At 39.6% G+C, this 16,726-nt stretch overlaps 1 protein-coding gene across 2 annotated transcripts in view; it reads left to right on the top strand.

Moving 5' to 3' along the window:
• Positions 1–16,726, top strand: part of DOCK11 (dedicator of cytokinesis 11) — a 1,219,508-nt gene that overhangs the window by 1,024,453 nt on the left and 178,329 nt on the right. For both annotated transcript variants that reach the window (XM_078688544.1, XM_078688546.1), the window contains one exon: positions 692–814. In XM_078688544.1, coding sequence (XP_078544670.1) covers positions 692–814 — 123 coding nt within the window. The remainder of the gene's footprint in view (positions 1–691; positions 815–16,726) is intronic.

Below are 16,726 nucleotides of genomic sequence, written 5' to 3' on the forward strand. Positions count from 1 at the left end.
TCAAAGCCCAACATCTCACATTCCCCAAACCAGGCAGCAATAATCAAGAAGCTAAGACAAACACTTTATTTATTTCCCACTGTTCACATCTTCTGGGCACCTTTGCCTACACACATGCACACTTGTGATTCTTGCTGTCAACGGATCATAAACACAAAGTATTAATGGTACAGGCTATGTGTGAGTCCAAAAATTGCTTCACTAACATTGTAGCTAAGCACCCTCAGAGTACACATGATAAACATATATTCAGGCACTGTACCATCAATTAGCAGATTAAAAGTGTGGGGTGGGTACATCAGCAGTTCTCTGCAGGGCTAAATCTATGTCCCCCTGAACATTTTCCATCTGTTCAGCCAAACTGTCAGATAGCTGACCCAGCAAGAGGTGCAATCATGCCACTCAGTGCACCTAGAGACTTCTTCATTTCATTTGACAGGCCTGCTTACAGTCCTTAATGTAACTATATGACCCAGCAGACATGATACTTACAATATCCTCGGTGGTGGCCAAGTATAGTTCATCTCTGTGTAAGCTCTTGAAAATTGAAGACACTAGCTAATGAGACATATTAGTGTTTACATTGTGAATCACATAGTTTGTTTTTTATTTCCTCCTCCTTATTTTGTGACATTAATAATGAAAACCTTCTTAATAATCTAAGTGACACATTTGAATTTCTCTTTTTAAGGAAGTTTTGGTTGAGCTGCTGGAACAGTGTGTTGATGGTTTATGGAAAGCAGAGCGCTATGAAGTAATTTCTGAAGTTTCCAAAATGATCATCCCAATTTATGAAAAACGTCGAGAATTTGAGGTAGATATTCAAAATATGTAAAGACATTCCTTTTCCTCACAGTATTTTCTCCATTTTCTATCAGTTATCTATCGCAGAATATTGGTAATGGAATTCTTATTTGTCACGTCCTACATTATACATTACAAAGGGCCCAATTCACAATTTGCATTTGCAAAATAATTAAACCAAATGTGAAAAAATATGTTGATAAACCTTGTATCTTCGTGCACCAAGCAAATAAATAAAGGTGGGAGGGGAAACGGGAAGAACAAACTAAATGTTCTTAATGACATTCCTAAACCTCAAAATGCAGCTGGGCTAGTTAGAAGCCATTCATTCTTATTGCAGGAATCTTTCATAAAATCATGAACTTTAAGTCGAAAAAGCAAATATTCTCTAGCACTATTCAATGTGAGGACAACTTCTTTGCTATTGTCTGTATGTCAAGTGATTCCACCATCTCTTTATGTATGGTGCACATGGCAGCATGATTCTGTCATTTCTGGGACAGTGTTGATATTAGGCAAGATTTCAGTCAGTGGAGACCACTGAACCATATCTCAGCCTCACACGAAGATACTGCAATAACTCAAATAATCTTTAGTAGTTAATCAACCTGTGTAAAGAAATCTCTCTCTCACTCTTTGAAGCATTTATCGGAGTATATCTGCCAGTTCCAGGACTGAATAGTACTTGAATATACTTGATAATATTGCCTAATTGAGCCTAAACCAGCAAAGGGTCAATTTCTATGTATTGAGCAATAGTGTCAGTGCCATTGCCTGTTAAAAGCTGCTGTTCAAGTTTTTTCAAAATACTGTGGGTGATAGTAATCCATTAGAGTTACAGGATGAAAAATGTCATCATCTATCTCTACAGTCGTTGCAGGTCAATGGCATTAAGATGGTACTCAGCAGCACTGGCGTAACAAACTTTGAGGGGGCCTCCCTGCAAGGCAGCTCGGGGCCCCCCTCCGGGCTCAATCAGGAGCCCTGCAGCCAGAGTGCTGTGCTGATGGGGCACCCTGTAGCTTGAGTCCCCCCACACCGCAGGGGCTGCAGGGGCCTGTGTTACGCCCCTGCTTAGCAGTATAAACACTATCCCTGTTTATTGGAGTTGTGCAGACTGTCGAAATATCCATCACTGTAAACCTTTATTATCACACTTTTTGCTACATTCACAGCAGCTAGTAGTCCCAATATAGTTTGCTGGTGTCCTTGCATGGCAATATTCAAACATTCTAGAAGCTGCAATACTTGAAGAGCAATCTGAAGACCTAGTAAGGTTTTTCCTTTTCTAAACATGTTTCAGATAAAACGTGAGCACGTGCAGACTCATTGGTACTTATCTTGGAAGTTGGTACTTGTTCTTTTTGTTCTTTTTTACAAAGACTGTCCAGCATGTTGGACACAATGGCTTTATTTTCAAAACATTGGCAGGGCCTTCAATACAAAAACTACAAAAGTTAATTTTTTAATCTACGGAAGCGTTGTTTCAGATGAATGACATGAGAGTAGAGTGCACTCAAACTGCATATCTTGCACACAAACATGAGAAGCCTTATGAGACACATTTACAATGAGAATAAGTCTCATATTTGAGATGCTTACAAAAATGAAATTAACACTGTGTGGGAGAGAAATGCTCAAAATGTGAAAAAGCCTGCTCGGCGAGAAACATACCCAAGAAGTGAAGTAAATTATATACTCCCACTTAAGATAGGTATAGTGAGATATGCAGAATGAAATGTACGTGGGAAAAGCTCAGAAGTGAGGTGTTAGTGATGAACACAAATAGGAGGGGCAGAGTGTGATACTTTTAAACACTAGAAAATAGTGTATATGTTTGAAGCTAATAAGTGAATACAGTGTGGGAAAGGTCACAAATAAGTATTGTGTGGGATGCACAAAAGCACAAAGACATAATCTGTGGGATCTCACAAAAATGAACAGCATGTTACATAAAATGTTCCTTGAAATGTGTGTTGCTCACAAATATGAGAAGCATGCCACATTATATACATGTAATTCAAGAAGCCTAAGGTGTGAAAAGTGCACACACAGAGGTAGTCTAACCATGTGAAGCAAGACACAGACAGTCTCAGTCTGTTACTTTGTGAGATGGGTATCACTTGTATGATTCATTGTCTCTGTTTAACTTATGTGTGTGGGATGTGAAGCACCAGTAGTGGCTGGCAACTACGGTGAGTGGTTAGGTGGGCAAATGGGTGGTGAGTGGGTTCATGCATTCGCGCAAGATGTAAGGGGCCTATATCATAAATTAGGGATTAATACCAAGCATAGCCCTCACTTGAGATAAAATTGCCCCAACATCGCTGCTTCACCATGATTGAAATGAGTCTGTTAAACAAGAATCCTCAAATTAGACCATAATCTTCATATTGATGGGGTATATAATGAGGGTAGAACATAAATGATGTGTGATAAACATTTTAAGATCGCACTGGGAGTTGTTAATATTACTAAGCAGGAGAAATGGATACTTATGAACAACTTTTCCCCAGCAATGTAAAGTATAGCCAGTTTATTGTCTACCAGGATTGGATTAAATTCAGCTAAACTATTTGGGATCCAGCGCTGGAATAGCAAATGTGACACTGACTTGCAGCTGTGAACTGCCCAGTGCTGGCTCAGCTCTTGCCATCACTTCCTTGGATCGAATGTCTATGGGGACAGAAGACCTCGCGAAGGTCTGCATTCGCCCTAAAGCTTTTGTTGTGTTGTGAATCAAGTTGTTTATTTTCAGATTCAAGCAGGCGAGGCATATGCTGCGTCTACCCTTGTACTCCTCTCTCTGGTTATTTTGCATGGTTGTGTGCACCTACCTGTGTGGCCTTGCTAGGATAGCAAAAGGTGACTACTGCTCAACTTGAGTAAACAAAGTGCTGGTTTCCACTACTGCAGTAGATGCGGATGCACCCAGCTGTTCAGACTACCAAGTATGTCCAGAGGGAGAGAGAGTTATAATATTAGAACAAAATATTAAATTAAAAACATTTTCACTTACCTTGCTTGCTGCATGACACGTACTCCTCGCTCTGGTGTTCTTCTCTCCTCCAGGCTCCAGCGCGGTCCTCAGCCAACTCCCCTAACCAATCCTGCTGCTGCTCACATGCTGTTAACCAGCCTGGGAGAAGTGTCAGGATTGATAGGAGCGGCCTCTCCCAGCACTCTGAGAGGGCCCTGGAGGCCTGTGCTTCTTTTCAACCCTGTTGTCAGTTACAGCTGGGTTGGAGAGGTTTAAAGTGCGTATGTCTATCTGGCCATCGCAAGACAGCTGGTCAAAGTAGTATGCGCACTTTAAACTTAAGTTCACAGCTCACCACTGTTCCCTGCTGCAGCCACTCAACAGCAATGGCATGCCCCATCCTGATAGTCAGTCGTTTGGGACGGGTTGGTGAAAAAAGAAAGTTGGAAATACATTATTATGGTAATAACTTAACTTTATTACCATTTTATTTTTCATCTCTGGGGCTTTTATGGGAGTTTTTAGTTGATGGAGCGATGCTCCTCTGTCCTAATGGAGGAGATGCTCTTGTAAAGCACTCTGACACCTTATACTAGGATGAGCAGCGCTATAAAAATATGCAACATAAAGGCTATTAAGTACCACATTTGGAGAGTGATTGGTACCACTTTAATATAAACGTGCAGCATTATTCTGGAAAACTCAATTTGCATTTAGTTATTTTATTGGTGCTATTTATATAGCATGGAGAGGTTGGGGAGCAACAAAGCATTTTCACATAGCAATAGTAAAAAAAGAAAGCATTTGGGTGCAGCTGGGATATTTGATCTGTTGTCTTACATACAATTAGATCTAGCTAACCATCAGAAATTAATTGCATCATTTTTTGCCAGAAGTCTGGCTAATTTTACATTCTAAAGCCAGAACAATACTTCAGGATTACAATATTATAATCATGAGAAGCAGATCACTTAAAACATAAAAATGCATTTCAGGTGGATGGAGATGGGCTAAAAGCAGTATCTTGTACTCGAAACAAGGCAAGTCTTGCAGGTCATGTTTGTAGCTAAGTGCAGTTCGAAATAAATGAGTTTGCCCTTTGAAAATCTTGGTCTATAGCCTAAGAGTGAGGAAGAGTGTTTTGCTTTAGTTGCCTACCTGAACACCTGTCTCTGCTTTCAAGCCTGATAACCACAGAATGAGCACCAGCTATACTTAAAATCATTTGCAGAAGGTGCAGTTTACACAGTGACTGGTTTTAGAATGGGTGTGCTATTGGCAATCTGACCTATGTATTAATAGGCCACCTCATAAAATATCCACTCCCAGGAGATTGCAAAATGACTTGCTTAATAAATACTAATGAGACAGGGCACAATTTGTGAACCCCTGTGATTTGTTGTGAATGAACGAATGGAGCCTGCAACAGACAGCAGACCTCTGTCTCTGTTTTTGCATGTCCAAATGGGAAATATGTGGTGGGTGCAGAAAACTGTGATGGGAGGGTCACACTGTGGTGTAAGATCAATGAATTACAAGTCATATCCCTTTCCTATTGTTGTCCATTTGAGAGCTAAAGTCAACATTTCAGGTACTAAGACAACCATATCTTTCTCAATGGGCTACCTGTTGTGTGATGGGTGCATTAGAGGGCTGGTGTCCTCCACTGGTTTCATCTACGTAACACTCCAATCGCACTCTCAAGCCTTTTCGGTGCTACATCATATGGGAGGAAACTGCCCTGTGCTCAAAAAATACCCATTTTAAAGTTTTCCTGGCTTTTACATCTGCGTTTTAAGAATCTCACCCATTCAAGTTCCCCAGCAGGATAGCTTTACCAACTGTACACTAACCCCTCTGAGACAGTTTGTAACAGGCCACCACATTTTGGTCAAAGTAGCTCCCATGAGTGAGTGACCCAGCATTTAAAGAAACTGTACTAAATTCAACTGAGTACGGTGGCTCCATATCAAACATACTAATAATAAGGTATTTGGATAAAGGTTTCTTATAAGGACCAGATTATGGTTATTGTATTACTTCCCGGTTCCTTTTTGTAAAAGAAAGCTCAAACATTTACATCTGAAGACTATAAGCTGGATTTCTGCATGCCAAAGTTTCTAAGAACACGTCCAAAAATTATATAACACATTTTTGATTGGATCCAAATGCTGGAAACAGATAATTAGCTCATCTAGCCTGCATGCTGAAGCACTGACCATACTTTGTTTATATAGTGAGAATTCTGTTGTGAGGGGTCCTTGATGTTGCTGACCCAGTGCCAAGCAGAGCAAATTACATTTGAGGAGCTGGGCATACCCTGTCTCTCATTGCTTGCTGCTCTTGAGCCAGTCTACGACAACGTCTAGGAAGTGTATTTCAGAGTGAAATTTTGGACCATACAGTGCATTTTCTTTCTTTTCCTGCATGGGCTGAGAAGAGGTTGGCTGGCTTAGCTCACTCAGGTGTGTAACATTGCCGGCTGTAAAAAAAATAAACAGAACCTGGAAATATACGGTAACTTCACCCCAGAGCCTTTTAGTAATATGGCAAAACGTTATAGTCTAGCTCTGGCTCTGGCTCAGCTCAAGCTCCTCTATGACCCTCAAGCCCAAAGTGAGCTGATCCTTTATATGGCTTCTAGTCCCAGGCACCAAGTATTACAAAACAAGACATTAACCATTGATGTATAACAGAAGAGAGGTACCCATGTAGTGGCTGAACTGCACAATGTAAAACCATGAAATGTAAGGTCAATGTCGGGTGCTTGCTAGATCAACGTGTCTGATCCCAGGCAAGTTGTATCTTACCATGCCTTCTTTTGTCTTCATTATTACATATGACAGCACCTCAAAATTGGTGAGTTCAGGATGTGTGGTGTACAAAAATGTATTGTATTTGATTTAATAGACTATCCTTATCCTCCCAGCTACCTTGTGCTCAGGAAAGATCATACCCCTCACCTCAGACCCTCTGTGCCCAGCACAGGTCATCCTCCTCTCTGCAGAGATGTCAAAAGCGATCAGGTACAACAATTGTAAACTGTGCTCTGAGACCACTGTTCTCCTCTTCTGTGTTATCTTGGGCAACTCAGCTCCACATCAGTCAAACTGGGAACATTTTCACTGAAGAAGCTCTTGGTGTTACAGGCTATATTAGAACTGTGTACTGAAAATTATAACCCATTGTAAAGCAGGGTGAACTTGCACACTGAGCTTCCAAACCCCCATCTGCCAGACCTGAGCCCCTTCCACCACCCATACATCTCATGGAGTGGCGTTGCATTAAATGGAATATTCATTGATTCCCTATTCATGATGAATCAATTGTGATACAACTCAAAAGATTTGCTGAGAGATCTTCCTTCTGTAACACAAGAAGTAGAATATATGCGGAATTACTCCCTTTCTTCTGGACCCAAAGATATCTGGGGCCCACTATGTACCTTTTTATTCCATGCTGATGAAGACATAAATGTTGAACTATCAACCTCCTGTGGCCCAACCCACATATTAGAGTAAGCATTCTATGCCTGTGATCTATATGCTGCCAGGGCACAGATTCTGATAGACCACAATGCAATACGCAATCTAACCACTGTGAAGGTCAAACTGTATCTTGCTATTTAGAGCCTTTTGCCCTCACTGTATTTCCCTGTAACATGAAATGTGTGCAGAATTATGAATATGCATTGATACAAACATTGTATTGCTGATGCCTTGCTCGACTATCGGCAATGCACCCTGACGTGTAACCATTATACTTTTTTCATTTGTCGATTTATTTTCTGTCTGTCTTCATAAAACTTGAAAATTAATAAAAGGAATTATAACACAAGTCAAATGAGAATATTCAAAGCAGAAAAGATCATAACATACGTCAATATTCTCAAGTATGTAATAATAACAACAACATAAATAATAAGGCTAGGCAAAACAGCCCAAAATAAAACGTGGCTTTTGCCTGTCACCCAGGCTGTAATCTAACCATTAATTAACTAGGCAAAAAACATTAGGCATAAATGTCAGAAAGAGATACCATTCTAGAAGCTTAATCATGCAGTGTTAAAAGGTCAAATCTGGGCTCAATCTCGGCTTCCTTGTTTTACTGAATGGTGTCATGCTAGGCAAATACTGTATTTCATGGAGCCTCCTTTTTAGCCTCAAGCTGAGTCAATCAATCAATCAGTTCAGATTTGTAGAGCGTGACTTATCACCCTGGGGTGGGGGGGTGGTATCCAGATAATGAGTCTGAGATGATTAGTCGAGCAGCTAGGACTTGAGTGCTCTCCTGAAGTCAGCGAGGGTGGTGGAGGTCTGGAGTTGGAGGGGCATGTAGCTCCAGGAGTTTGCAGGATGATAGAAGAAGGATCGCCTGCTCCCTGGGCCCGGGGGACTTCTGGAACCTGTGCAAGGGCTAGGGGGGCATAGCGGAGCTGTCTAGTGGGCTGGTGGAAGGTCAGTCGATGGTTGATGTAGAGTGGTCCTATGTTGTGGAGGGCCTTGAACGCTTTAGTGAGTAGTTTGGAGTGGCATCTTTTCTTGATTGGGAGCCAGTGGAGGTCTCTGAGGTGGGGAGTTATGCTTGATCATCTTAAGGGATCCTGTATGAGTCTGGTGGCCATGTTTTGGATGTTCTGAAGTCGTTTAAGTAGATGGGTTGTGATTACAGCATAGGTTGAGTTTCCGTAGTCCAATCGGCTGGTGTTGAGGGCTTGTTTTCCTGGTGCTGGGTGGGATCTTATGGAACATTCAGAGGATGTCGCAACTTGTGGAGGTTACTGTGTTCACCTGGCACTTCTTGGAGAGCATGCTGTCCAATATGATGGCCAGGTTCCTGGCGTGGGTGGTGGGGGTACGTGCAGAACCGAGGGTGAGTGCCACCAGGAGGCATCCCAGGGGCAGGAAGTACGACCAAAGATGAGCACTGTTATCTTGTCTGTGTTCAGTTCTAGGCAGTTGGTCTTCATCCAGTCTGAAACATCTGTCATAGGCTCTGTTCCCACTTTAGATCTTCCTCATTACCCTGCAGGGCTTGTCTTCAAAGCAGCAGGTGGAAGTAGGGCTAAGAATGGCAGAATGCAGACAACAATCAGCAAGCACTGGTTTGTCCTCACATATGCAGAATGGGGGCAGCTGTAAACAGCACAAACAAAAGAGCAGAGGGCATAGGTGGCCTCCTGACTCACCTTCATTTTGAGACCATCAGATTGTTCACAGATAATTGAAAGCAGGTCTGCAGTGTAAGTGCAGGGCCATTATAGGTATCGCATTTGTGTGCTAATGGCTCTGCCAATCATAGAAGTGAGAGGGAAAACTGTTTTATACCCTCCCCGTCCACCCTTGTCCCCCGTATCCCCTCCAATCTAAAATCTGTGGGGGATACATCCCTTGTGTCCCCCACACTTAATACACCCATGTTAGGTTGTCACTATTTAGTTTAGGTGGCATTAGCCGGCAAGAAGCCCAACTATCTCCTACCAAGCAATTTATTTTAAATAGCAGCAACAAAGACACAAACTTGGAATGGATCTCGTTAGATAGACAGCATTGCAAATATCCAGCATAGCACAGAGGTGATAGATAGTTTGCTATGACTGAGTGCACTGCTGCGCTTGCCCCAATGACATGCCACTGAGAACAGATTAGACAGAACTCCTAACACACATTGAGTATTATCTAGGTACACCGTGTAGTATTTTAGTGCCCCAAAGCTCTTGACACTTCCATCCAACAATACGCATTACACAGAACCTTCCCAATCACAATTATAATTTTATTTTCTTGAAAGCGCATGCTAGACAGATCCTCTGACAATCAAGAGCCTGATTAACAGAGCTAAACTTACATGTGTATGTTTACTACTTTTTGCTATTCACAAAAGTAAACTTAGACCAAAAATCTAACTATACAACTTTTCAGTATTCACAGAGGGAAACTTGGTCCAACAGTTTAACTTTACTACATTTCGGTATTCACAAAGGTAAACTTAGACAAAAGTTCTAACTTTAGTAGTAGTAACCCATCTTTGAGAATACTGAAAAATAGTAAAGTTAGACTTTTAGTCTAAGTTAGACTTTTGATCTAAGTTTATCTTTGTGAATACAGAAAAGTAGTACATTTGGACTTTTGGTTTAAGTTTGCCTTTGTGAATACTGAAAAGTAGTAAACTTACACAAAAGTGTAAGTTTGTCTTTGTGAATCGGGCCCAACATAACTATTTGCCTGGCTAGTGATGCCATCTCGAAAGTATTCTGTTTAGCCAGGCAGTCGACAACCGACCATGCAGCTATGCAAGTCAATCCACGTGAGTAAATACAGCCACATGAGTAAGTACAGCAGAAATATGTATTTGCACATGTATTTTTGTTCCTTTATCTCTACTGTGGATATTTCTATTTCATACCCTAAAAAGCAGCCTTACTCTTGCCCTTAACAGGGATGATTTTATATGGGCTTCTGCCGTGGGAAACCCCATTCACATATTTTACATCAGCCACAAAAGTCAGAAAATGTGAATGTACACAAGAGTATGTATGGCCACCATCCTCAGCAATGCCTCTTGCCGCTTTCCTCTCCTTTCTTCTTTCTGCACAGATGTACTCCTATAGAAAAGTCTACCACACTGGTGGACATTTCTGTGTAGGCAAGTGAATTTGCGTTTCTATTATTGTAAATATTGGTTTTGTGAATCAAAATCAGAATCTTACTAATGCATATTCAACTTAACACTTAGACATAAAAAAGAGCTGCATTTCCACAAAATGATTAGTAAATTGAGTCCTATGTAGGCCTGGCAAAATTTAAACTATGCGTGTATATTTCACATAATTTGGGGAAATTTGCATTACACTTGTTAAGTGAAATTTATGTGATTATGCCTCATTTGTGGCACAATTTTACTGTGAGCCCGTGGGAATAATGCAGATAGCCAGAATGTGACCAGCTGTTGCTCCTACATCAAGTGTGTTTATGCACTTTTTTATATCAAGTTAGTTAGTTAGTATGTAGACTTATATAGCACGGCTTGTCACCCATGAGAGTATCCAGACACTGTTCATGGGCACGGGAACATTAAATGATTTGCCCAGGATCACAGGATTTTGTGCACCCTCAAACCCAAAATTGCATTCCGAACTCCCAAGTCACCATCTCAGCCCACTGCGCCACAACTTCTTCCTTAAGCAAGATGCGTTCTTGCATCAAAAATTGGGGCACGTATGTATTTAATACTAATATATGGTGCTAAATGATGGATTTGCATTTCGTGCAATTTTGCAACCTTTTTCAGAAATTTTGTGAAATTATGTGAAAGCACATTATGCGACTTTCACACCCCTAGTCCAATATTGTTGGTATGCTTTGTCATGTCATTTCATATTGCGCCAAATGAAGCAATGTTATACTATTCATTGCTTATAACGTACTTGCTACAACCCAAGTGCCTTTAAGTTGCTTAGGAAATTGCCATTTGGAAGTTGAAGTGTGATGTGTGGTCCATTCTTGGTTGGTAATGAGCATGCAGGTCGTTTTGTCTTCGTATCTCTGTTGTTTACTTATCGATTGTTAGTGGGGTAAGTTATGGCAGGCCTCCTCTTTGGGATGCTCCTGAGTGATTCAATTCATGCGATCCAGGAGTAGACAGATATTTGTAGAGCTTTCCCAGATAGCAGCTTGGAGGTACCGTCTCAGAACCAGGTAACTTGCTGTATTAGTGGCAGACAACCGATGAACTGGAAACACACTCGGCGCAATTCACAAAGGTAAATATATACACGAATATCTACTCACATAGGTATTTAGTCCTACACCGAGGAGTAACTCCCTACTTATGTGCTTGCTATTCATTTCTGAGTGGGATTTTACACACAGGTGTAGACGTACATGTTAGATCAGAAAAAAAGGGGGGGTTCCTTTCTGTGTTTATCAGTTGAATCTAAACCATTTGGCAAAGACAGATAGACTTAAACAATTTTCACATGACATGAAAGGAATATAAAATACTAAAGAAACTTTATGGGTACATTTCTAACAAATTTATTCTTAGAAAAGTCAGGTTAAAAAAATAACTACAATACACAAATTTAAAAACAATATAAAACCTATACGAAGACAATATGTATATGGTTGCTCTAAACAAAGGTGTCCTAGTTCTCATACAATTCTGAATTGATCTGTACAACTTTGTTTGCAAATACTTAACTTGTAATATGCAATCTCATACAATTATTACACAATATAAAAACATTTACAGTCCTTGTGTCGACGCGTTTCGGTGCTTCGTTACTTGGAGTCAAATAAACACCTTCCTCAGGACAGACTTAAACAAAAGCCAGGTAATTTCTTTCTAAAAAGGAGAATGCATACAGTTAGTCTTCGATTTGTGATGTAAAAAAGTTCCTATCCTATACATGTCATCAGATCCTAATTACATTGACTGATTTATTAGACTTACTCTTGTTAAATGTTGATCTTTACTTTCTCATATTCATGGCTCGTCACTTTGATTTTTCGAGTCCTTCTTTAGGTTCTGATTCTCTTAAGTCATTAATAGAATCTATTTGGAGTAAATGAATAGGTCACACCTAGTCATTTACATGAATTTACTAGACAGACATAACTTTTGCCAGGAATAAATTTTTCCTGTCACACTTACATCTCAGCGGATACTATGGTCATATCCTTTGCAGCTTGCGATCACTCAGTATTTTCGTTTTCACTTTTGTGTCGTTAGTGCCAGTATTTACATGTGGCTTTGCCTCTGGTGTCTATGAAATCAAAGACATATAGGATAACGTGGTTGGCATCCCCAAGTATTCTAGATAAGAAAAGATGTTATTTCATCCATACTCACTCTACTTACTTGGTGGCCTTCCCGCTGCTGTGGACTATGTCTGGCTCAGTTTTGTCCTTAAATTTCCTTCATATATTCTCAGGGTATATTTCTTTGTATCCCTCTTGGCCTGGTCAGCTCAGCTTTGTTATCTGCAGGGGGCCCACCTGTCGGTTGAGGTATTTATGGTTTTTTATATTTATTGTGTAGAGATCTCACAGTCAGTTCTTTATATTATGAGTGCCTCAAAGACATGTTATCAGCGGGTTTCTTTTGTGCCATATACTACAAATACATTCTTTATATTTGTGATCCTGACCTATGAACATCATAGTTTCTGTATATATTAAGATGTTACCATCAAGATTCCCGCAGCTGGCCCTGCGAGTGAACAAACGGGGATTTTAACTTTCCTCCTCGACCTAATATCATCCCGCAGCTGGCCCTGCGAGTGAACAAACGGGGATTTTAACTTTCCTCCTCAACCTAATGCCTTTACGATATGGGCAATATGGCAATGGTATATGCTCTGTGTCTTCAACGTAATCACAGGGCAGTGTGATGGTGATTTAAACCCAAGCTTTTAGTTATCTATTTCTAATATAACCCGAATAATTCTCTCGTTTGGGCCCTGCTAAATTTTGTATCATCTTACCTTAGCCGGCACGTTCGTTACGCCTTCCCGTCCTCTCGCGTTCAAGTCAGCTGCTTGAACGTTGTGGGGAACGGCCCTCTTTTATAGTGTGATTTTGCCTAAATTAATTAGATAATTGGTTGATTTCATTCTGCTGATGCATTTAGCGCAACAAGTGTCCGCCATTTTAGTAGTTCATACATTCCTTCTATCCCTTTAACCCTTATGCAGTCCAGTATCTATAAAAACTACCCTTCCGAAATCTCGGCCAATATCTTGCCCACTATTCTGGGGGTGATTGTTAACCCCAATCTTAGGTACTTGGTTTCGGTTGTGTTTGTTAACTTTGTTTTAAATCTAACTGGTATTTTCGATATAGTCGGTACGTTGTTTATCGCCGCCATTTTAGTAGTTTTTTGCGGGCCGTTTTTGTAGTCCACGCATTCTTCAGCTTGCTAGTCACTACCCTATATATGTATTCAACCTGTTGTTTTATACCTCTTTTTCATAAAATATATGTTCTTATTTACATATTACAATTCAAGAAGAAATATTTTGATCTTATTCATTTGGGCTTTCAATAGTACAATGATTTGCATAACAACATTCGGGTAAATTGTACTATTATCACCAAAACAGTCATACACGGAGTTTTTGTTAATATACATTTTCAACTGTGCATTGCGATTTAGTTTACTCTCAGTGTTATTATGTCCACATTATCCATGGCAAAATAATGAGTCTGTCTTTGATTTCTCAGTCTATACAAAAAACCTTTTTTGATCACAATTTTATATTCCTACAAAGTACTTACAAAATGTACTTGCTTGCCTCGAATGTCGTTGAGCATCACATATGTATCATTAGGTGTTCACCATATCAGTCTCCCTACCATGTCTCCGATTTCCCCTTATCCCGTGATCAAAGGACAGAATATTTCAGTATTTGGTATGGGAGCATACAATTTAATGATGGTAACTGCTGGCTACTACCATAAGGTCCTTTTCTACATTACCATACAGAGAAAAAAGTTCTTTTGCTTACAGATGAGACACTCAATGTTTCTATATGATGCTCTCAGACTTACAGTATGTTTTCTGGCCAATATTCCCTTTGTTTGTTAATATTGCAACTCACTCTCTATTTAACATTTTGTTGACCATTTCTTATTCTATACTCATACTATTTATGATCACATTGTTGTTATTCACCTAAAGGTTTGCGAATGCTACCTCACCATTCTCTCCCATTCTTCTCTTCCATTAAGTCCCAGATAATAGCTTTTAAATTTAGACATAAAGAATTGTTCTCTTTGTTTACGTCTCTTATTCATGTCCCCTCCTCTAGCTGATGGTTTCATTTTTTCGAGGATGAACCATTTAAGATCATCATCTTTGTATTTTTCTGTAATCCAGTGCTCAACTAGAGGGGCATTCTTTTTGTGATTCTTGAGTGCTGATCGATGTTCTGTTAGACGTAACCTCATCTCACGTCCAGTTTCTCCGATATAGCATTTTTGACACGGACAGACGAGCATGTATACTACGTTGCTGGTCCTGCAGTTCACATGATCGTTCATCCAGTGTGAAATTCCATTAATTTCTAACGTATCCGTTTTTATAATGTTTTTACAGTGGTAACAAGTTCAACATGGTAAATTACCTCTTATGGCGGTATTACCTGTTATGCTCATCTGATATCCTCTATTGGGTTCTCTAAACGTTTTTATCAATTGGTTTCTGATGGTTTTGTTTCTTCTGTAAGCTTAGTCAGTTCCTCAGGATAAGGCGTAATTGTACTGACAGACGTACATTTGAGGTCCACGCGGAAACTTTAAAACAGAAACTGATACTGGATATCCAAAAAGACTAATAAAAGAGGCATATAAACGTGCTAAGTATTTTAACCGTGACTGCCTATTTGAGCCCAAAGAAGATACCCAAAAACCAAAACCAGATTTAGTAATGGTTTCGGATTACAATGGATTTAGTTACAAAGTTTAAAACCTGATTAATAAAAATTGGGCGTTACTGAATAAACCTGGTCAAGCTAGATTAGAAAAACCCATCTATGCTTACAGAAGAAACAAAACCATCAGAAACCAATTGGTAAAAACGTTTAGAGAACCCAATAGAGGATATCAGATGAGCATAACAGGTAATACCGCCATCAGAGGTAATTTACCATGTGGAACTTGTTCCCACTGTAAAAACATTATAAAAACGGATAAGGTAGAAATTCATGGAATTTCACACTGGATGAACGATCATGTGAACTGCATGACCAGCAACGTAGTATACATGCTCGTCTGTCCGTGTCAAAAATGCTATATCGGAGAAACTAGTTGTGAGATGAGGTTACGTCTCACAGAACATCGATCAGCACTCAAGAATCACAAAAAGAATGCCCCTCCAGTTGAGCACTGGATTACAGAAAAACACAAAGATGATGATCTTAAATGGTTCATCCTCGAAAAAATGAAACCATCAGCTAGAGGAGGAGACATAGATAAGAGACGTAAACAAAGAGAACAATTCTTTATGTCTAAATTTAAAAGCTATTATCTGGGACTTAATGGAAGAGAAGAATGGGAGAGAATGGTGAGGTAGCATTCGCAAACCCTTAGGTGAATAACAACAATGTGATCATAAATAGTATGAGTATAGAATAAGAAATGGTCAACAAAATGTTAAATAGAGAGTGAGTTGCAATATTAACAAACAAAGGGAATATTGGCCACAAAACATACTGTAAGTCTGAGAGCATCATATAGAAACATTGAGTGTCTCATCTGTAAGCAAAAAAACTTTTTTCTCTGTATGGTAATGTAGAAAAGGACCTTATGGTAGTAGCCAGCAGTTACCATCATTAAATTGTATGCTCCCCAACCAAATACTGAAAGATTCTGTCCTTTGATCACGGGATAAGGGGAAATCGGAGACATGGTAGGGAGACTGATATGGTGAACACCTAATGATACATATGTGATGCTCAACGACATTCGAGGCAAGCAAGTACATTTTGTAAGTACTTTGTAGGAATATAAAATTGTGATCAAAAAAGTTTTTTTTGTATAGACTGAGAAATCAAAGACAGACTCATTATTTTGCCATGGATAATGTGGACATAATAACACTGAGAGTAAACTAAATCGCAATGCACAGTTGAAAATGTATATTAACAAAAACTCTGTGTATGACTGTTTTGGTGATAATAGTACAATTTACCCGAATGTTGTTATGCAAATCATTGTACTATTGAAAGCCCAAATGAATAAGATCAAAATATTTCTTCTTGAATTGTAATATGTAAATAAGAACATATATTTTATGAAAAAGAGGTATAAAACAACAGGTTGAATACATATATAGGGTAGAGACTAGCAAGCTGAAGGATGCGTGGACTACAAAAACGGCCAGCAAAAAACTACTAAAATGGCGGCGATAAACAAAGTACCGACTATATCGAAAATACCT

The sequence above is a fragment of the Lissotriton helveticus genome, chromosome 4_1 (assembly GCF_964261635.1).
Source record: "Lissotriton helveticus chromosome 4_1, aLisHel1.1, whole genome shotgun sequence".
Taxonomy (NCBI): Eukaryota; Metazoa; Chordata; class Amphibia; order Caudata; family Salamandridae; genus Lissotriton; species Lissotriton helveticus.